This window comes from Natator depressus, chromosome 6 (genome assembly GCF_965152275.1).
Source record: "Natator depressus isolate rNatDep1 chromosome 6, rNatDep2.hap1, whole genome shotgun sequence".
Taxonomy (NCBI): domain Eukaryota; kingdom Metazoa; phylum Chordata; order Testudines; family Cheloniidae; genus Natator; species Natator depressus.
In genome coordinates this window covers 49,957,785-49,979,881 of record NC_134239.1, presented here as the reverse complement: position 1 = coordinate 49,979,881, position 22,097 = coordinate 49,957,785, and the positions used below count along the sequence as shown (strand labels likewise).

Sequence of the window (22,097 nt, the reverse complement as noted above, 5' to 3'; positions counted from 1 at the left end):
ATTTATTTTTTTAAAAAATCATTAATTTTTATCCACTCTGGGGTCAACTTTGCCCTCACAAACTTTGCCCTTTGCCCTTACATCTGGAAAAAGGACTGCATGAGTTGTAGATGGTAGAATTTGACCCTGAGCAGATAAACTAAATAAAAGGATGCAAGAAACACACAGCTGTAGCTCTTAAAATATAGCTCTTTATATCTGCAATTATTTTGGACAAATCTTCTTTTAATAATTATGGGCCAGACTACGGTGAGTGGCTATGCATGGGAGTAAAGGGGTTTAAGATGCCATCCATCACTCTGAGTTGGCTGTGCAGGGCCTACTCTAGACTTGAATCCAGACATTAGGCAGAGAGCAGAAGTTGAGTGTTTGATTCTCTTGCCTTGCATGCAAGTGCATAGGGAGAAGTGGGGAGTTGGCATAGCCCTCCATGCATCAGCAAGCAGAGCTAACTGGACGTGGGGACAAGTTCGGTGCTTTTGGTAATGATGTAGCCTATTTTGCCAAGATCTTGAGAGGGGTTGGAAGTCAGAGGGATGTCCAAGCTGAAGTTCTTGGAAGAGACCTCGGGAGTCTTCTATGATTCTTTCCAGAGCTGCTACTGGAGCATCACACTTTCTCAGGACTGAGAGTAAACTCTCAATCTAGTCCTCTATTGGGTGTGAAGTTTGGCTGCACTAGGTTTGAGTTGCAGTCATACCAATGAGCTGCTACTAGTAGATATGCTTCCCCCCTTACAGCCTATTGTTTTGCATATTTGGATATGCAAATTCAAAGGCAAAACCTTCTTGCTTTATTGAAGCGAGTAACTTTGAGATCTCAATGGGACTACTCCTAAGTATAAGGCAAACAGGGCTTTGTGCTTTTACTTTCACACTGGGTCATTTTATAACATTCCAGCACTGTATGTATTAAAACCATATTAGGACACTGTGCATGGAATGCTACCTTGCATTAGAAAAACACAAGTAATGAGGCATGATTGTAACTAGTAAAACATCTGTTAAAGCATCTGCTTCTTAATTAATTACCATCTTGATTGAAAAAGACTTGTCAAAGCAGATTTCCTCACTTCCTTTAGTATTTCTAAAATATCTTGATTTTTTCAAAAGAGATGATTTTTGGAATAATTTAACATAAGAATGCGTTTAGTGTTTAGACTTTGAATGCTTGTGGGTTGCTGCATGCATTCATCTCACTTATAGCATCTGTGTCCCATGTTGCAAGGGAATATTTAAGCATTTGTATTGTAAGCCTCTGTAAATCACCAGAGAGGAGAGAGACATTAACTAGTGTAAAGTGCTGCTCTCCAACAAAAGGTGTTATGTCGTGGCTAACAAGGAAGGCCCATTGACACCAGATGGACTTTTGTGGAACATTAAAGAGGACAAAAAACTTATATTGAAACTTCACATACTATAGTTCACAAACCTTTACCACACATTGCAATCCTTGCATATCGTAGCTTTAGTGGACATTTCTGAGCCAAGACGTTCTCCTTCTGGATCTTTTACTGGAACCTTGCATCCTGTGATTTCACTGTTATAACCCACATGTTCCCTGTTTCCTGGGCTGGCTGATCAGGGATGTGTGAAAATGAATAATTATTTACTGGCAGTGTTGTTGTTAGAACCAGTAAGTAATTGTTACAGATCTCTACTAAACCATTCCTTTGTTCCTTCTGTTAAAGGATGCCTTATCTTATGGCAAAGGGGAGGGAGGTGGATGGGGAGGATAGGATGGGTGACAGTGTCCTTTTTACCCTGTAATTCCAGTAGGTGGAGTCATTACCCATTTGATTTTGTTTTAAACCCAATTTGAGTTGCTGGGAAATACTCTCATCAGTAAGTAATTTCCCCTTCCTGGATGCCAATTAAATGATGACCTAAATATGATTTTGTTTTAAAGTCACTTTACAGCTCCTGGTCTCTCAATGATATTAGTCTATATTTTATAAATTATGCAAGTATGATATGTACATTACTTTAAAATACAACCTATTGAATTTGTTTTACTTACTGTGCTACTATGAAATCAACTAATAGATATTTGATTTTAGGCAACAAATCTAATCTGCTGACAGCCCACACATCTTTATAAAATTCACTTAAACCCCTGAAGGCTAAAAAGCTGCTTCATGTTTATTTTATGTATCATAAGTAAACTGCATTAAATGGTAAATATCAAAGGTTATTAAACTGTCAATACTGCACTTTGTCAAAAGCCAGAATTGTAGCATTGGTAGGAAGAATCTTAAATATGTGATGTAGACTTTTTTTGAACTGATAAACTGAGCTGGTGGAAAAATGCAAATAGTTTTTAATGGGAATTGTCCCATGAATACTTAAAAAAAACCCCTAAAATCTGAAAATGTTTTAGGTTTTCAGTTCTACATAGATTTCCAAGGCCAGAAAGGATCATTGTGATCATCTAAGCTGACCTCCTCTAAAACACTGGCCATAGAACTTCTCCAAAAAAGTTCTTAGAGAATATCTTTTAGAAAAACATCCAATCTTGATTTATAAATTGCTAGTGATGGAGAATCTACCGTGACTCTTGGTAAATTGTTCCACTGGTTAATTAACCTCAACATTAACATTTTTACCATATATACAGTGTGAATTTAACCTAGCTTCAACTTCCAGCAGTTGGATATACTTTTCTCTGCTAGATTGAAGAGCTCGTCATTAAATATTTGTTCCCCTGGTAGATACTTATAGGCTAATCAAATCCTTTTTAACCTTCTCTGTATTAGCTAAATAGATTCAGCTCTTTGCTATAAGAAATGTTTTCTAATCCTTCCCCATCCCCTTCCTTTTTATCTCTCTTTTCACTGAATGGGAAAAAATAAAAAGAGGGGGGAAAGGAAGAGAAAGGGGGCAAACTGGAAAAAAAATCTTTTTATAAAAAAATTCTACCATAACAAACATATTCTGTGAAAAATTTCATTTTAGGGAAAAATACCATTTTCATGGTACATCTTGATGGAAATTTTTTGATTAGCTCTATTGATAAGGCACTAGGAATACAATTATATTGTGGTGTTGCAGAAAACACAACAGTTGTATTACATTTGTAAATCACGTCCAAAATTTTCAAAGGAATGAAATAACTATTGGAGAATCCCAATGTATTTAATTGCAAAATGTAGCCAATATATTAACTGAAATTTAAGCAAAAAAGGCCTGTAAAGTGTTGCAATTCTGTCCTGCACATTATACCATTGGCAGAGTCTCTCACATTGTATAAAACACCCTAAATCCCAATATTTTGTGGTTATAAAACTCCTTGTGAGCTGAAGCTTAGTACACATATTCATTGCCCATACTAAATTTACAAAACCCTTGAAACAAACCATAATATTTGGACTGTTGGATAGGAACTGCAAAAAGAGAGGGGTGGGGGAAGGGGAAATGTATTTTCAGATCCATTTTGTGTTTTATGAAAGACAAATAAATTATAAAATAAATGTGAATTTAGGTACTCTGAAAATTAAATTATGATCAGTTTATAAATACTGTGAGTTTCAGAACACACAATACCTTAATGAACAAATTGTGGACCGAGTTGGGAAATTTGGAACTTTAATATGCAAGCTTGCAATCCAGCCTTCCCATTTTTTCTCGGTAGAACATATGGACATAGTGAATATTACCTGAATGATACATGCATTGCGCCAGCCTAGGATCATCTGGTATGAATTTGAAATAGGGGTCACTTATTGGCATGCTAGAACAAAAGCCCTATCAACATTATTTAAATCTTTAGATCTTTCTTTAGGCTATAGCACATGAATTTTCCCTTGGCTGATTAGTAATATGTAAAATCTTTGGAAAAACATTATAGTCCCATAAATTAATTATAGATAGATAGATACAGACAGACGGACAGACTCTCTTCCTTGCCTGTCCCTGTTTAGCACTGTAAAGTGCTCTCCTGAGCTGTTGGTTTGATGCAGTTCTTAGCACAGGTAGGAAATATTATATAACAGGAGTGGCCAACCTGTGGCTCTGAAGCCACCTGCGGCTCTTCAGAAGTTAAGATGCGGATCCTTGTATAGGCACCGACTCTGGGGCTGGAGCTACAGGTGCCAACTTTCCAATGTGCCGGGGGGTGCTCACTGCTCAACCCTGGCTCTGCCACAGGCCCCGCCCCCACTCCACCCCTTCCCGCCCCTGAGCCTGCCATGCCTTAGCTCCTCCACCTTCCCCCCAGAGCCTCCTGCATGCCACGAAGCAGCGGATCAGGAGGTGCGGGGATGGAGGGGGAAGCGCTGATCTGTGGGGTGGGTGGGAGACGCTGGGACCAGGGTGGGGGGCGGCGTGGAGCTGATGAGGGGGCTGCTGACGAATTACTGTGGCTCTTTGGCAATGTATATTGATAAATTCTGGCTCGTTCTCAGGCTCAAGTTGGCTACCCCTGCTATATAACTAGGGCCCTACCAAAATTCACAGCCATGAAAAACGCGTCATGGACTGTGAAATCTGGTCTCTTGTGTTCTTTTACCCTATACTATACAGATTTCATGGGGGAGACCAGTGTTTCTCAAATTAGGGGTCCCAACCCAAAAGGGAGTTGCAGGGGGGTCGCAAGGTTGTTTTAGGGGGTTCATGGTATTGTCACCCTCACTTCTGCACTGCGTTCAGAGCTGGGTGGCCAGAGAGGGGTGGCTGTTGGCCAGGTGTCCATCTCTGAAGGCAGCACCCCACCAGCAGCAGCACAGAAATAAGGGTGGCAGTACCATACCGTGCCATCCTTACTTCTGTGCTGCTGCAAGCGGTGGCTTTGCCTTCAGAGCTGGGCTCCTGACCAGCAGCCACTGCTCTCCAGCTAGCCAGCTCTGAAGGCAGCGCCGCCGCCAGCAGCAGCGAAGTAAGGGTAGCAGTACCGCACCCCCCCCCACAATAACCTTGTGACCACCCCACGACTCTTTTTTGGGTCATGATTCCTATAATTACAACACCATGAAATTTCAGATTTAAATAGCTGAAATCATGAAATTTATGATTTTTAAAATCCTATGACTATGAAATTGACCAACATGGACCATGAATTTGGTAGGGCCCTATATATAACTATATTGTCTAGCATCCTATCCCTTTAAAAAATATTAAATTACCTCTCTGTGACAGGTGCTAGAATCCTGACTAGAAATGCAGAGCCAAACTGCTTGATTTACCCTGTCAAGCAGAACAGGGAGTAGTGGGCAAAAGGGGCTTTATGTTATCTATCTTTATGGAACCCTGATCCCGGGGGCACCCAGGGGCCATTTAGGACAACTATAAGTCCTCTTTGTGCTGAAGGGGGCAGTACAAGGGATTTACCAGGACCAAGGATCTGGCTCAGTATATCGGAAAGCAGAATGAGGAAAATTACTTTTAAGGGCAATTTCTGTATGTACACCTGTCTGTGAATCAGGATTAGCTGAGCTAATAGAAACATACCTGACAAGAAAACATAAAAACATTCTGAATTGTGGACTGGTTAAGCACAGGTCCCAAGATGAACATTAAAGACAACATGTGGAAATAGAATACTATATATGAATCAAGAAAAAGTCAAGTGCGCTGAAAAATGTCAGATCTATAGAAAAATTTCTATGAGGTTATTATCAGTAATATTTTACAACAGTACAGACTAGTGTGTTACTGCAATACAGTGTATTCAACTAAAAAAATATACTGATAGGATTTCAACTACATACTCTGTACCAGAACCTGATCTCATGTAATCTGGTCTCTCATCATTTGGGGAGGAGGTCAGGGTATATTAGTTTTGTGTTGTGGTATTGTTATTTGTGTATGGAGGACTGGCTTTGTTATAGTATGAGCAGCTCAAAAAAAGTTTCTTTGAAAAAAACTTGTATTAAATATACTGTTGCATTAAAAACTGCTAACTGCTTAGTTTGAGATATATGCTGATAAATCAAAGTAAAATTGAGGTAATAAACTGTCCTCTCTGATTAGTGGATGTCTATATTAATTATTTAGGTTCAGGTTGTGGTACCCTTGATCATATAACACAATAATTTATTCCTTGAACAGTCCCCACTGGCTGGAAGGTATCAACATGAGCAAAGACCTTTAATGTACAAAGTTTAATTTGAAAACACTAATTTTGCTGTAAAATCTGATTTGTTTAATAACTTGATGTAATTTTTGTAATATATTTTTCTGAATTGTTAACAAGGTATTTAAATCTCAATAAGTACTGCAGTCCCCTTAGTTGTTACTTACACTTGCTTGCAGGGCTAGGATGGTGTCCCTAGCCTCTCTTTGCCAGAAGCTGGGAATGGGTGACAGGGGATGGATAGCTTGATGATTACCTGTTCTGTTCATTCCCTCTGAAGTACCTGTCATTAGCCACTGTCGGAAGACAGGATACTGGGCTAGATGGACCTTTGGTCTGACCCAGTATGGCCATTCTTATGCTGTTTCCAGTACATTGAAAAATTGAACCTTGCCCATAACTACAGTATTTAAGAATTTTCCAACTGTATTGAAAATTAAAATTATTTTAATCAACTAAATCCTTTGACTGGAACAGAGTTTCATATTTCTTGGGCTGTTGACTTATTGTTTTATGTTCAAAAACATATGCCAAATAACCACCAAATCTTATAATTTAAAGCCTATTTTTAGTGATTAGAGATTATAATTAATGAGTTCCTCCTTCTCTAATTTGCAGGACAGCTGTGCAAGAGTTCTGTTGTTCCGAGGAGCCAACAAGGAGTTAAAGAATTATAACAGCCAATCTTCATTTCAGGTAAAAAAAAAAAAAGACTATAAGGATGAAATTTGCCATTGTGCAGAGGATCTGCAAAAGGCCTATGTATTCTTAAACCTATTTTGATTTATATGACATCTTGAACTTGTGCTGGCCTTCTGCATGGGATACCAGTGGGGATTTCATTGTAAGATGGAAACAGACGAATAACCCAGTTATTGCTGCAGTAAAATTTGAGACCATGATATTTTAAGTGGGTCTGGAAAAGAAATCCCTGATGCAAAAACTCTGAAGCTTCAGGACATTCAGATTCAGATGCAAACTTTGTGGCTTTGGACCATCATTTTAATATGTACCTAGTACTTTAAAAACATATCAACCACCATTTTCATAATGGAACAGATACAGTACAGGTGATTAAACCTTCCCCTCACCACCTTACCAACGAGCTTCATCCCAGTTCAGGAATGAATCATTTTAAGGAGACTGAGAAATTTAGTCTTAGCCCTGTTGTATTAATTCAGATGGAATATATGTGCCCAATGAGTTAAAGGTGTTAACATAACCCAGTCACGGTCCAACATCAGACAGTTTTAAACAACGCTCAGGGTTTGGTATACAGAGACCTCAGCCTGCTTAGTACCATGGCAAATACATTATTAAAATCCTTTTAACCTTTTATTAAAGAAACGGGGGGGGGGGGAGGAGACAGTTAAAGAGTTTGATATGTAAATTATTAAGCAAGGCTTTCATTTTAACAACATTCTTTGGTCTCTTTCTCTTTAGCTGTAGAGAGTTTTTAGAAGGAAAACCTCCATGTTTGACAGTGTCTTAGATGGTAATAACTTGTATTTTTTGTGGAAAGGAGAAGAAATTAGTTAAGATGGGCTGGAGCTGCTGTTGTTGCTATTAAAGTCCAATCCTGTTTCCTAGAAGAAAACAAGAGAAACATACAGAAAAGGAGGAGAGAAAAAATAGCTAAGAGAGAATATCCAGCTTCTGTCTTTGATGTTGATTCTCATTTGCAGCCTCACGGCTGGAGAAACATAGGCACTATACATGGTCTTATCAGCCACTCTGAGACTTGACAAAATTGTACAAGCATTGGGCTGTTTGGGGCATTGAATTTAGCTGCCTCTTTCTGGTCATAGGCTTTACAGCAGTGTTGCAAAATAATCTTACTGGACAGATGATAAAAGGGGATGGATAGAAAAGAGAAAGAAATAAGGTGGGGAAGGAAAAGAACACAGAAGGTATATGTGTTTGGTAGGGGGGAAGACAGTTTCACATCCCAGATGTTATTTGGAATTTAGCCAGAGCCGCTGGTGATGTCATCTAACTCCCTCTCTTTGGTCTGGCCATGTCAGGACATAAGGATAAAAAGGTTTGAGGTCCTAAGTGACATGGGGGTGGCATCCATGAAAGTGAAGCTGTCTCCTTCCCCTTCTCTCGTCTTTCAGTCAGTCAGCATTGTGGTAGGCAGCTTTTTCCCCCAAGGGAGTAATGGGAACGAGAACCCCCAAAGGGAGTAATGGGTGGAATAGCCTGTCCCCTCATTTTTTTATTCACCAGTTAGGCCTAATTTCTGACACATCAATTTTGGTTTATTGATTTCTGGTCTCACACTGTTTTTGTTTACCAGGCATAATCTTAACAGAGTCCTTGAATTATATCAGTAGGCCTTTTTTGTTTGGACTAATTCAGATTGTCTCCTTTCCACACCTTTTCCCCACAAGATTTATTGTTATAGGTTGTTGTGACATTTTTATGAACTTTCACTCACCTCTTACAGTTGAGCTCACAATTAGGGTCAATTTGTAGTCCGAATATCAGAATGGCTCCTCTAGTGGGACTACCAATAAGGGTAGCAGTTGTACAAGCTATTGAATACAGAACTCAAAACAGCTGATGTACTAGTGTTGTTAATGCCTTGTTTAGTGACAATCTCAGGTATGGTGTGTAAGACATGCAACAAGTAATGCCCAGCTGAGACAAGCTGTACTGTGGTTCTACTTTCATAGCCAGAGACAAGCTTTTTTTGTGGTCTGATAGAGTTGCTGTCTATAAACCACAGGGGTCTAGGTTTGAGTCTTGGATGCTGTACCATGAAGGATGTACACAAACAGCAAGTCCAGTCACTGCATCTGGAGGGGATGCTGCTAATTTGCTAAATCTCCTCTATCAATCTGGCCCCCCATGACTGTAGTGTCTGGTATTCTAGTGCCAAGTGGCAGACACAGTTTAAACAATTTCCATTAACAATGTGTTGGGTCCAAAAACTATTGATATGTCACAGTGTCATATGCCCCTTTAAGAAATTGTTTGGATTTTTTGCTTTTATTTTCCCTTTGGAGAGTCATGTCAGTGTGTGGCATATCTAACCCGGGTTGATTATTAATCCCCAGCAACATGTACTAGGCAGCCCTGAAGCCAGAAATCAAGGATACTAGGAATGAGGAAGTAAAAGTTGAAGTATCAATGGTAAAAGCAGAGGCTGCCATCTCTACCACCAAGAAGAAAGTGAAATCTTTCATGGGATTAGCCAAGATTTGCCAGAAGTTCATTCCACAGTTTTCTCATATTACAGCTCAGTTAAGAAATCTGAAAGGAAAAAAAGTAATCTGGCCAAGGGAATGTCAGGGACCTTTAGATACCCTGAAGAAGACCCTTTTTTCAGAACCTGTGTTAATTAGTCTGGACTTTAATAAACCATTCATAATGCAAACTGATGTGTCAGAGACAGGATTGAGAGCTGTCTTGTACCAAGAGTGGGAAAGAGAAGAACATTCAGTTCTATAAGTAGAAAGTTGTATGGAAAGCAATGGTACAGTATGATTGAAAAATGTCTTATTGTGAAGTGGGCACTGGAAGCGTTAAGGTAGTATTTCCCAAAATGAGCCCCCTTTCAGGAAAATGAAAGCAATTGCACCCCTTTTCAACTCTGCTATGTGGTATTAAAGGCTTCCTTATTTTAATTCATATATCTTTTATACCATGCCCTCAGGCCACTTCAGATAACACTGGAATAGAGCTCATAATATAGTACTTCCTGTCCTTTCTTACATGCTTTGAATAGTGGAGTAAAGTAATGTTGATGTTTAAATGTATCATAATTGGCATCTGAGTTAGCTCCAGTGAACATGAATGGAACCAGTTGTACCTCTGAGCTAACATTAAAGGTTCTCTGAAAACTCAGGCAGATGCCTCCTGCATTGGTTGCACTTGCTTCACCCTGAAGGTTTTCCAAACCACCATAACAGCTTGAGACTAACTATTTTTTTTAACATGAAAGCTGAGACTCTGGAGAACATGCAACTATGCAACTCTGGCCAGTTCATTGCTCAAACTTGGGAACATGTCCCATGCTTTGGGAAATAGTGCATTACAGTATTATCTCTTAGATACCAGGTTCACACTTGTAATAGATCACCACCCAGTATGACATGGCATAATGAAATGTGAGACAAATGCACAAGTTACTAGGTGCTGTTAAGCACTACAACGTAATGGTTTCAAGTAAAACAGGGTGGGAGGCCAACATAACGATTCAGGCTTCCTATCCAGAGATGGATTAAGAAAACTGATGGAAGTAACAAAATTGGAAACATCCATTCTCTCTTAAGGAGCAGGGTATGTGCCAGTGTGGTCTGTGTCTGTAAGAGATGTTAGATTTTTTGATTGCTTTATTTCCTTTGAGAATCAGTTTTCTTTCTTGTTCTGAAATTTCTTGTGGTGTGAGTAAACACGATATAAATGAGGCGTGAAAGGTCGGACATCCTTTGTTTGTTTTTTCTCCTTTTCTATTAATCACAGCAGTAGTCTGTCTCTTTGTGTCCTTCTCAGAAAACTAGGAAAAGGACAACTCGGCAAATGTATACATCTGTGTAAAATCCACTGTTGGTGGTTGTCAGGCTCCTAATGATTGGAAGGGTCAGATGAGCCAAACCATGCTGGAAGCACAGGCACAGCAGATTAGTAAGTGGCAGCTGGAAGCCTCAGGAGAAGTGCTGCTGCATAGCTGGCTAGTGACTCATACCCCATTATTGTGGGACAACAATCCCTATGTATGGTATGTGGTCATTTATATTATTTGTGTGGATTGGGTTTTTTATTTTTTGGGGGGTCCCTTTTCCTAAGGCGGTGAGGACTAATGCATTCAATTCATTTTACTCTACTGGAGCACTTTATTCTTTATAAAGCTGCTGGTTCTGTATGGGTATGTCTGCACTGCAATTAAAAACATGCAGCTGGCCCATGTCAGCTGACTTGGGCTCGCAGGGCTCAAGCTAAGGGGCTGTTTAATTGTGGTGAGGGTGTTCAGGCTCGCCCCTTTCCCCTGTGAGGGGGGAAGGTCCCAGAGCTCGGGCTCCAGCCTGAGCCCAAACGCCTACACCATAATTAAACAGCCACCTAGCCAGAGTCTGAGTCATTTGACATGGAACAGCCACGGGTGTTTAATTGGAGTATAGACATATCCTAAATGAATACAATGTCATGGTCCTATGTCCAGTGTAGATATTCATGGATTTCACTAGGTGGTGTATCATTTTTTAGTTGTGGAGAATGTTAAACTGGGGAAGCTTTAGTTGCTGTGAATGCAGCAGAAGAAACTGTAATGGCAGCATTGCAATAAAGAAGCATTAGAATTAATACACTACCATCTGTCTTTATTTTGTTGACCCAGTCGATCAGACAGCACAAATGGAACTGTTACAAAATTATGCGAAATCCCCTTGAGTTAATAGGATTTTGCATACTAACAATGTTTATTCATGTAATCAGCAGAACTGAACACTGAAACTTCTTGTATGTCCATAATGATGTGCACTATAGCTACTGCACATGCTTGTTAGTGATTTTCAACCATGTCATCTCAGTTATAGCTTATTTATATTTTCTTAAAGTCAAAAGAAATTAGTCTTTCTCGAGGAATAGCTACCTTCAAATGTCCAATATGAAGACTGACCTTTTCCTTAAAGTATCTAAAGACTTCCTGAATTTTGTGGGTGGTTTTAAAAGTCTGTCTAAACTTCATTTATTTATTTTTTAATAAAAATTGAGAAACAAAATTGTATTTTGGGTGCCAACTTGTGTGCCACCTATAAGAGTGTCATGATGTGATTTCATTCCTGTCTGGGCTACGACTTTAGCTTCACATTAAAATAAAAAACAGGAAACAAAAGAAACATTCCTCAGTTTTTGGGGACTTGATCCTGCAAACCCTTACTCCTGGAAGTAAACTTTACTCATGGAAGCTGCTTTGTTAATCTGAGTAAGAATTTGCAGGACTAGATCCTTAGTTGCCTTTCTGTTATCTAACATAATTGCTGTTTTAGGATTACATTCTCTCTAGTTGGTTGTAGATAAAAAGAGGTAGAATCATCTCTCTTCTGCCTGATTTGTGGAGAAAAGAAGAGGTTGGGGTGGTCTTCCTGCTCCAGTGACTGAATGGAAGAGGGGATAAGTGGTGTTGTCTTCAGCTGTGGCTAGAATCAGGAGGGACGAGGGGGATCATGGGACTGTAGGAAGGCCTAATAAGCAGCTGCAGTGCTGCTCTCATGTGAGCATGAGGGAGAACCCTTAGAGCGAATCTTTGAATATTGCAGCATCCTTCTTTCTGTGTTATGAGATCAATCTGTTATTTCCACCAGTTTTATGCAAGATCTTTTAGAGCTGTGGTTCTCATAGCCGATCCGCCACTTGTTCAGGGAAAGCCCCTGGCATGCCGGACCGGTTTGTTTACTTGCCGCGTCTGCAGGTTCGGCCGATTCCGGCTCCCACTGGCCGCAGTTTGCCGCTCCAGGCCAATGGGGGCTGCGGGAAGGGCGGCCAGCACGTCCCTTGGCCCACGCCACTTCCCGCAGCCCCCATTGGCCTGGAGCAGCGAACCGCGGCCAGTGGGAGCCACGATCAGCTGAACCTGCGGACGTGGCAGGTAAACAAACCGGTCCGGTGTGCCAGGGGCTTTCCCTGAACAAGCGGCGGACCGTCTTTGAGAACCACTGTTTTAGAGAATCTACAGTAATCCTGCCATGATCAATCATCCACCACACACCTGATCTCCCCCCCGCCCCATTTTATGCTGTTAGATTTATTTCTAAAATAATCTCTTCCACATATTACAATAAATTTTCTGTAGTATCTGGCTGGTGAATCTTGCCCATATGCTCAGGGTTTAGCTGATCGCCATATTTGGGATCGGGAAGGAATTTTCCTCCAGGGCAGATTGGAAGAGGCCCTGGAGGTTTTTCGCCTTCCTCTGTAGCATGGGGCACGGGTCACTTGCTGGAGGATTCTCTGCTCCTTGAAGTCTTTAAACCACGATTTGAGGACTTCAATAGCTCAGACATAGGTGAGAGGTTTTTCACAGGAGTGGGTGGGTGAAATTCTGTGGCCTGCGTTGTGCAGGAGGTCAGACTAGATGATCATAATGGTCCCTTCTGACCTTAGTATCTATGAATCTATTAGTAGTTCAGGAGCATCAGTGTTTTGCAGTATATGTGAGCTACTGAAGTTTTGTGGTGCAATTTGAAGTTGACAGATGTGCATCTTGTCAGGCAACAATCTTAGTTTTTTAAAATGGACAATAACCCCAAACAAATATTGCATTTGTTTTCCGATGGGTTGTATTACATAAGCAAATCCAGTGCAGTATTAGATGGAAAAACATCCATAAGGGTAAGAACATGCAGAACTTTATAACTTGCCAGTATGCTTAAAATCCCACTATTTAACTATACGTAAGAACTATCTTGGGGATACATTCTAGGTCCAATACAAAGGGAAGAGCTGTCTTTGAGGGTGCAACGTGAGTCAACATGAGTACTTAATTTGCTTGTACTGTACAGACTTCAGCAGAAATAGTAGTGTCAGCAGTGGCTGATAACACTGCCTATTATTAAAGTTGCCCGACACTTCTCATTATATGGACTCTATTTTTAATTACTTATAACTTTGCCAAAATTCAACTGTTTGTACTGAATTTTTTTCCATGCCAGATTTCTGCCTCATGATTAATTATTTTTGGAAACCTTCAGCCAAAATGGTTGAGTCATTTCAGAACATGGAGCTAGGGAAAAATATGTTTTGCCCACGTCAAAATGCTCCAGTGCTCCCATGCCCTGGAGCAGGGACTTGAAGTTTAGCAGAGGTGTGGCCTTTGTGGCAGGTATGTGCCTTTTCCCATCATTGTGAAAATTTTCATAATTTGGGGAAGTTATGTAGGCCTTTGGGGGGGGGGGGGGAAGCAGTTTGCACGTGTCTCAGTAGAGACATTTTTGATTTTAGCTTCTAAAATCTCAGAAAATTCCATCATCGCTGATCAGAGTGTGCATGCACCATCCCCACACCGTAATGGTGCATGCCTCCGTCGAGGGTTACAGGGGCAAAGCTGGACTTTCTGCAATTTCTGCTCCTAGCTTCTCTGTGCTCAGAAGCGTTCAGGTACTAGAACTGAGAGCAGGGAAGCTGTCTCTCCTGTCTCTCCTGTGCCCAGACATCATGAAGGAGGAATTCAGAAGGCAGGATGGACATTACTCCCATAGTGAGCACATATTTAATATTTTGTTTTCTCTGTGTGGCTCAGTGTGTGGTCCCAGGCCTTATTTACTGTCCCCCTTATTCAAATACTGATGTGAAGACACAATTATTAATTTCCTCAGGAGCTTTTCTATGGTGCTTATCATTATAGTATCCAAGCACATCACAAAAATAAATGAATTATCTATACAATTCCCCTTTGAGTTGGACTGGACATGCCTAATCCCCATTAGCATTAATGGGAGTTTGAAACTGCATTAAAGTGAGGATATAACTTTAACCTTTTGGATATCCTCTCTGATTATCCAACATGGACAGTTTGCTTTAAAGGCTTCCCTAAGCCTAGCCTTTATTTTGCTAAGTTATTTTGGATATTTTGAATTTTATAAATTGTCTCGTTGAGTGATAGTAGGGTTTTTTTTTTTAAAGAAGGGGGGTAATGAGTCTTACCCTCAGACAGTCTTCTTTCTCTGATTTATTTTTGAAAGCATGAAAATATAAGGCCAATTTTAAATTATGAACATCTGTCCATTCCCTTAAGATATACCTTTACACATGTAAAATAGAAGTGCTTCCTCTCTATGTAGATTATGTAATTGCATTACTAATGGAGCATGTTAATTAACTTGACAAGGGAATGTGATCTAGCTAAGTTTTTGACATTCCCATCCCTGAGGTGTAACCCTTTTACTAAAGTGCCTGCGTGGAAAATTTGTCCCCGCACATTCCAGCGTATCCATGACAATATTTACAGATGTCTTGCCATGATGCATGCTGTCCTTAGTTAACCTATCAAAAAGATCCTGCTTTTGCCCTGGTTTGTGTAAAACTATAACATTTGTTCTATACGTTTTTGGTTCATTTTTTAAAATTTAGTACTATCCTAATGCTAATAGGTCGCAATGAGGGTAAGAGCCTCATAGTGATTTTTCACTGTTGAAATGGAGGATAGGATACAGTTCCTGACTAGAAGAGTTTACAATCCAGTGTACCTCTGTCCTATATTTGCAGTCTGATTCTGACATTTTATGCCCACAAACAAGCCAAGTTGTCAAGGTATTGAGGCTTAAAAAAGTTGCATGAAATATGGAGAGTTTATATTACGCATTTACATGAGAATAAAGGTGTAAGAATTGTATCTTGTATTAGTTTAAACCAAAATTTGTGATTGAGAAAATAAATTTTAGCAGTTCAGCAGTCTACTTTGTAAACATAGGGCAGATTGTGACTGTCATGCATTTGTACTGGAATGTTTGACTGGGTTTTTCTACTGAGAAAATAAGATATTAACACTGATGAAGTAATACTAATAATCTGATTTAAAATTAGTTACAAATTCAAGAAAGTCCACAGTTAGGAAGAATATTGCCCTTAGGAATTGACTCTCATACACATACTAGTGTATGTGTATGTAACATCACAGACCTATTTCAGATATTTCAAAGAACTAAGTACAGTTACAGGAGTGTTAAAGATGGAAGAACAGAATTAATTTTGCTTGCTTTGGAGTTTCTATGGATACACATTATACCTTCTTACCATCAGATTTTCTGTTTGTGCTTTTATAGCTTTGAGAGTAGATAATTGATGCAAGGATTTGCCTTCCACACCTCTTCCTCTTCACCCAGCCAAATAACATGGCACAGGACATAGCCTGGGGAAACCTGATCCAAAATTCATTGGAATTAAAGGAAAAATTTGAATGGGCTTTGGATCAGGCCCTAAACCTGTGACAGACTTACTTTAATACAAAGTAGCCCACTAATATTTGAAATTTGACATGTCATATTAAAACAAAACATTGTTTCTTGTATGTGTTAATTACTTGACAAAGGGTCTCCACTGATTACCCAGCTATGCAGAAAATCCACAGACTGGAATAACATTCCTTTCAAGCTTTCAGCCTGCTGTGCCAAAACGGAGGGCAGATTCCCATAAATCATTTTCAAAGAGTCTGAATGGATAGAGATGGAGGAAGGAATACATGAAACTCAAATGCAGAGTTAGTGAGATTGTTCCGTCAGAAGACGCAATTAAGTAGAAAGAAAAATAGCAATGGAGATGGTAAGAAGAATTTCTAGAGATGATCCTATTAAAACCCTTACATGGAGGCATCAAAAGGAATTTTCTGTCCCATTTGTAACTACTTACAAGTCAAACCAGATCAGAATATTGATTTATCTTAAACACACACACACACAACCCAAATGTATGAACATCTACCATTGTTTTCTTATGAAAGAAATATGAAATTAAGTGTGATGAAGATATACTCAAATAAGAATGAGGAATAACTGACATTTTTTCTCATCACTAAAATTGTTGTATTTCATGCAACAATTTAGCAGTGCTATTGATATAGGGGACACATGCTTTTTTCTGGTAAAAAAGTTTGAAGTAGAGAACATGCATTTTGCCACATTTATCTTTGAAGAGCCCAAGTGGAGCCTATTATAGTGGGGAAAACATCTTGACAAATGCAATTATACCTCAGAATATAGAAGAGCCACACACAAAAAGTTCACGAAACACTGAGGTCCATTTGACACTAGAAACTGGAACAATGTTGGTAACTGAGTTAGGGGACAACTGTGTTGTAAGCAGATTCCCTGCCATGCTTGAATTTGCCGTGTTGACAGAACAATAGTTAACTGTTTCTCATTATATAAGCATAAAGTATCATTATCAAGGATCAAATCTTAGTGTAATGTACAGCTGGATGTATTGGGGAGAATACAGGAAGTAACCTTTCCCACTGAGGTCATGGAGCAGCAGCATTGATACTGTGCAGCTACTACTACACATTCAGGGGTTGTATCCCCAATGGTTCTAGTTCCTCCTCCTCTTTGGGGGTCTAGTCTTTTGATTCACTGGCCATGCCACTTCCCTCCCTCACCCATTCCAAAATACCTCAAAACACTCCACAGTGTATTAGGATGCAGAGAATCCCAGTATAGTACAGCTTCGTGGTGCACAGGGGGTGCAGACCTTCCTCATGGAATCCCATATTTCTTTCCCTCTCCACTGCAACCACACACCTGTACAACAGAATTGATGTGTATGTGCAGAATTTGTTACTAATAGTTACACTTGGGTTAAGAAGGAATGGAATTAAGAAGTAACACCTAGACAAGAGAGAGATTTGAATATTTTAACTTAAAAGTATTGGCCCCTAAAGACGATAAGAAAGCAAAGCCAGTAAGTCAGTAAGTACAACTTTGGGGGGGGGGGCAGAAATTGATTACAGAGGATATATGGATATAGCATAGTGAAGTATATGCTGTGTTAGTAAAAGATTTAAAAATAGGTGTAGAGGATGGCCTGTGGGGTGGCATAGAGCTCAGTTCATGAGGATGCCAACAGACCGTGTAATTCCATAAGACCTTACCAAATATTTCACCAGATGGTGGGCTCAAGCCGCCAAATGTGGATCAGAATTACAACACCCCAGAGTTTGGAGGTGTGCAGATCCAGGGTAGTGGCTTGGCTTGTAGTAAGTAAAGGAGCCTTTTGTGATTGTTGGGTTTTGAACAGCCCCATAGGCCAGGGGGATGGTTTCAGATCCAGAGTTTTGATTTGGTCCCATCTCTTTATTTCACTTTGCTAATAAAACTAAAGTGGGACCCACTTTCCTACTGTACATTTGAAAACCATATGGGGTTGAAATTATTAAAGCAATTTGAGCCAATGGTGGTCTGTGGGGAGCTGGCTGGTCCCCTGGTGCTGACCTTGTTTCCATTTGAGAGAAGCAGACAGATGAGAGGGTAAAATGAAGAGTAAAAGTAAATAGTGTGATTTAGCTTGAAAAGACAAAACATTTTTCACATTAAAGACAGCTAAAATACATTCAAAGCTGTCCTAATAATGTTTTTCTGAGGAAACAGTTGCCCTGGTTACATGTTATGGGATTATAAATGGGTGAAGAGGTGTCTGTAAGACTCTCTCTCAACCTATGTCTATGCTATGGAAACTCTTGGAGAACTTTCTCTCTAACTCACCCTCTCCCCGTTAAACCCAGAGTGGCTTAGGTGTTCCAAAATACAGCACTATTGCATGGGAGACAGACTGACATTGAAGAAGCCAGGAGCCAATCTGTTTATGTATTTAGTAAAATTACGTACAAAAAAAAACCAAACAAAACATTATGTTAAAACAATATTAAGGTTGTAAAGTAAGGCACTCAAAAGTTAGGAAATGCCAGAATTAAGTGTGCCTGTACAATTTTAATTTGATTCCCTTGTGCATATCCATTATGATACAATCTTTAATTACATGATCATATACAATTTTCTCCACTAAATGGTTAAACTTTGGCAACGTAACAAATGTAGATTGGGATGAATCCACTAAATTTATATAATAATAATAATAGTATCTTGTTAGTATGGTGCATTTAATTCCAAGGAATCTCAAAGAACTTTTCAAGCTATGTGACTACACAGTGTACTAAACACTACATTCTGCAGTAAGTGTCTGCAGAATCAGGATCCCTTGAACACACAGTACTTCTGAGGTAGAGCAGAGGTTCTCAATCTTTTTGTTTCTGAGGCCCCCACAAATATGCTATAAAAACTTCATGGCCCACCTGTGCCACAACTGTTTTTCGGCATATAAAAGTTTGGGCCACTATTAAGGGGTAGCAAGCGGGGCAATTGCCCAGAGCCCCACGCCACAGGGTGCCCTGTAAAGCTAAGTTGCTCAGGCTTTGGCTTCATCCTAGCACAGCAGGGCTTGGGCTCAGGCTTGGGTTTTCTGCCCTGGGCCCCATAAAGGCTAACACCAGCCCTGCTTGGCAGACCTGCTGAAACCTGCTAATGGACCCCCAGGGGGCCACGGACCCCTGGTTGAAAACTGCTGAGTTAATAGCAATTGTAAGCATTTGGTCCAAAAAACATTGGCAAAAGGGCCTATTTGTGAAAATATAACCACTTCTGACCTTTCTGGAGCTTAAACTTGGGTATAGGGGCAAAAGTCTTGTGCATTAACCACACTGCAACCTCCCAGGTTTGCTTGGCTGTGATTGCTCCACAGTTAAATAATTTCAGAGTAAGTGTAATGTAGCAGAAATTCTGTATCATTCTTACATTTTTCTACAACAATTCTGCTGAATCAAATTGCATTTGATGGTGTTCTGATTTAGCATAGCATTCACAGGAAGGGAAAAATAGGAACATTAAGTCAAATCTATTTTATTATTGGCTCTGTCTCTTATGTGTTTCATCTGATGTTGCAGCCAGGCATTATCTAGTTTCAATTAATCCTCCCTTAAAATTACTGCTCAACCATCTAGCAGTAATAAGGATTATGTAATAACTAGCTGTTGATAGATCTTTCCAGTTTGTACTGGATGTTGCCGTGGAATGAGACTGTAATTCTAAATGTACACATTACAGAATTTGCTCTTCCTTTCTCATATTAATTATTAAAACAAAACTAAGGGATTTCAGAAATGCATCTGGCTTGTGAATTCCTCGCTAGGTGGCATTTGTAAGCTAGCAAAAAAGCACAGAAGTGCAAGTTCCTGTCTTTAACAAGTGAAAGACGTTAGGTTTTCACATGCTTGGAGTGAGGGAAGGAAGAGGCTTAAATGTAATTTGATATAAAGTAGGTAAGCCTAACAAGAAATCCTGCTTCTCAACTAAAAACTGCTCTATATAAATCAGTGGAGTTCTGCCAGGGATGAATTTGGTTTGTTGTCCCTAATGACCTTTTTTTTTTTTTTTTTGGCCTCCTTTCTTGTTTCATGATGACTTTAATCTATTTGTCCATGTTTTTAGTTTAATAATTGCTGGCAAGATGCTTCTTACATCACAGCAGGTCCTCTTGTCATCTGAGGGAAGTTCGTATTTTAGAGCCCAGTGAGTGAGATGATTTAGAAATGATTTATTTAAGGCTTACATTTTTTATATTCTTCCATGCAGGCTCAGTTTAATCTTGAGACGGTATTCAGTCATGGCTTATTTATGAGAGTAGTAGAAGTGCAGTGGGGAAAGTAACTGAAATACTTTCCTCATGAATTGTATTTGTCCATTTGGAAATCTACCCTAAATGCTCAATTACTGAGGGACAATCTATACTCATTCCTATGTTTGCTTTCTACAACTAACTCCCTGTATAACTTTTCATGAGTGATGTATCCAAATATTCGGATGCTAATATCTAAACTGTATCCTTAAAGTTACTCACCTAAATTTGGGTTACTGCTGATTATGCACTATATGTATCTTATGACTTTAAAAACAAACTTTGTATTTGTGGATAATCTAAGCACTATACCCAGATGTACAGACACTGGTTTCTCAACGTATATATTATATAATTTTTTAACATTAGCTTTAATAAAATATTTAAATATGTTTTCAGAACATAAGTTGTGGGTTTTCAAGAAGGAACAGTGTAAAATACAACAAATTCTTCTTTTTAAACAACATTAAGGCCTCTGGAAAATGGGTGTGGCTGCCCAAAAAGGCAATCACATCAGAACAAAGCCTCACTAAGAAAACACTGCAGGGTACAAACATCCAACAAACAAATAAAATGTGGTCGTACAATACAGTAGCCTTCTCCTAACTGTCACTTACATGCATTATGCTAGTCAATCCCAGTACCACTGCTTGGATACCGAGAGCCCTTCACAGATTTCCACAGTTGCAGGAAAATCTGTTGTCAATACAAACTGCATTTCAGCAATGAAAATACATAAAATGGTGTATTATGCTTGGCCTGCACCATTTGTTAATATATCTTAAACGTGTGGCATGCTGAATACATAGGAATCAAACTTTAATAGCGATATATTCTGTAAAATATGTTGCAAAAATACGTATTCAGGGTAAAGTTCTAGTTCCAGTGATATCAATGGTAAAATTCTCATTGACTTCACTGGGGCCAGAATTGCTCTGTCATATCTTATGTTACTATGTGTTTTGAGCTATAATGCTCCGATTACCTTCTAGCTCTTTATATATTCTAATTTATTTTATTTAAATATATTTATTAATATAATGCTCCGATTACCTTCTAGCTCTTTATATATTCTAATTTATTTTATTTAAATATATTTATTAATATTAAGGCTGTCCATTAATCACAGTTAACTCATTCAATTAAAAAAATTAATTGTGATTGTGATTAATTGCACTGTTAAACAATAGAATACCAATTGAAATTTAGTAAATATTTTTGGATGTTTTTCTACATTTTCAAATATATTGATTTCTAGTGCAACACAGAATACAAAGTGTATAGTACTTGCTTTATATTATTATTATTGATTACAAATATTTGCACTGTAAAAATGATAAACAAAAGAAATCTTATTTTTCAATTCACCTCATACAAGTACTGTAGTGTTACATAACTGCACTCAAAAACAAAACAATGTAAAACTTTAGAGCCTACAGGTCCACTCAGTCCTACTTCTTGTTCAGCCAATCACTAAGACAAACAGGTTTGTTTACATTTACAGGAGATACTGCTGCCTGCTTCTTACTTACAATGTCACCTGAAAGTGAGAACAGGCGTTGGCCTGGCACTTTTGTAGCCAGCATTGCAAGTTATTTAAGTGCCAGATATGCTAAACATTTATATGCCCCTTCATGCTTCAGCCACCATTCCAGAGGACATGCTTGGATGCTGATGACACTCGTTAAAAAAAAATGCATTAATTAAATTTGTGACTGAACTCCTTAGGGGAGAATTTTATATCTCCTGTTCTATTTTACCCCGATTCTGCCATATATTTCATGTTATGGCAGTCTCGGATGATGACCCAGCACATAACCAAGCTGGGGAGTGGTTGCAAGCAATGTTCCCTCTAATTTTTGACAGGC

General features: G+C 39.2%; 1 protein-coding gene across 2 annotated transcripts in view; it reads left to right on the top strand.

The window, feature by feature from the left end:
* The window catches only part of SHANK2 (SH3 and multiple ankyrin repeat domains 2), a 615,311-nt gene that overhangs the window by 135,744 nt on the left and 457,470 nt on the right, over positions 1-22,097 (top strand). For both annotated transcript variants that reach the window (XM_074955235.1, XM_074955234.1), the window contains one exon: positions 6,688-6,765. In XM_074955235.1, the coding sequence (XP_074811336.1) occupies positions 6,688-6,765 (78 nt within the window). The remainder of the gene's footprint in view (positions 1-6,687; positions 6,766-22,097) is intronic.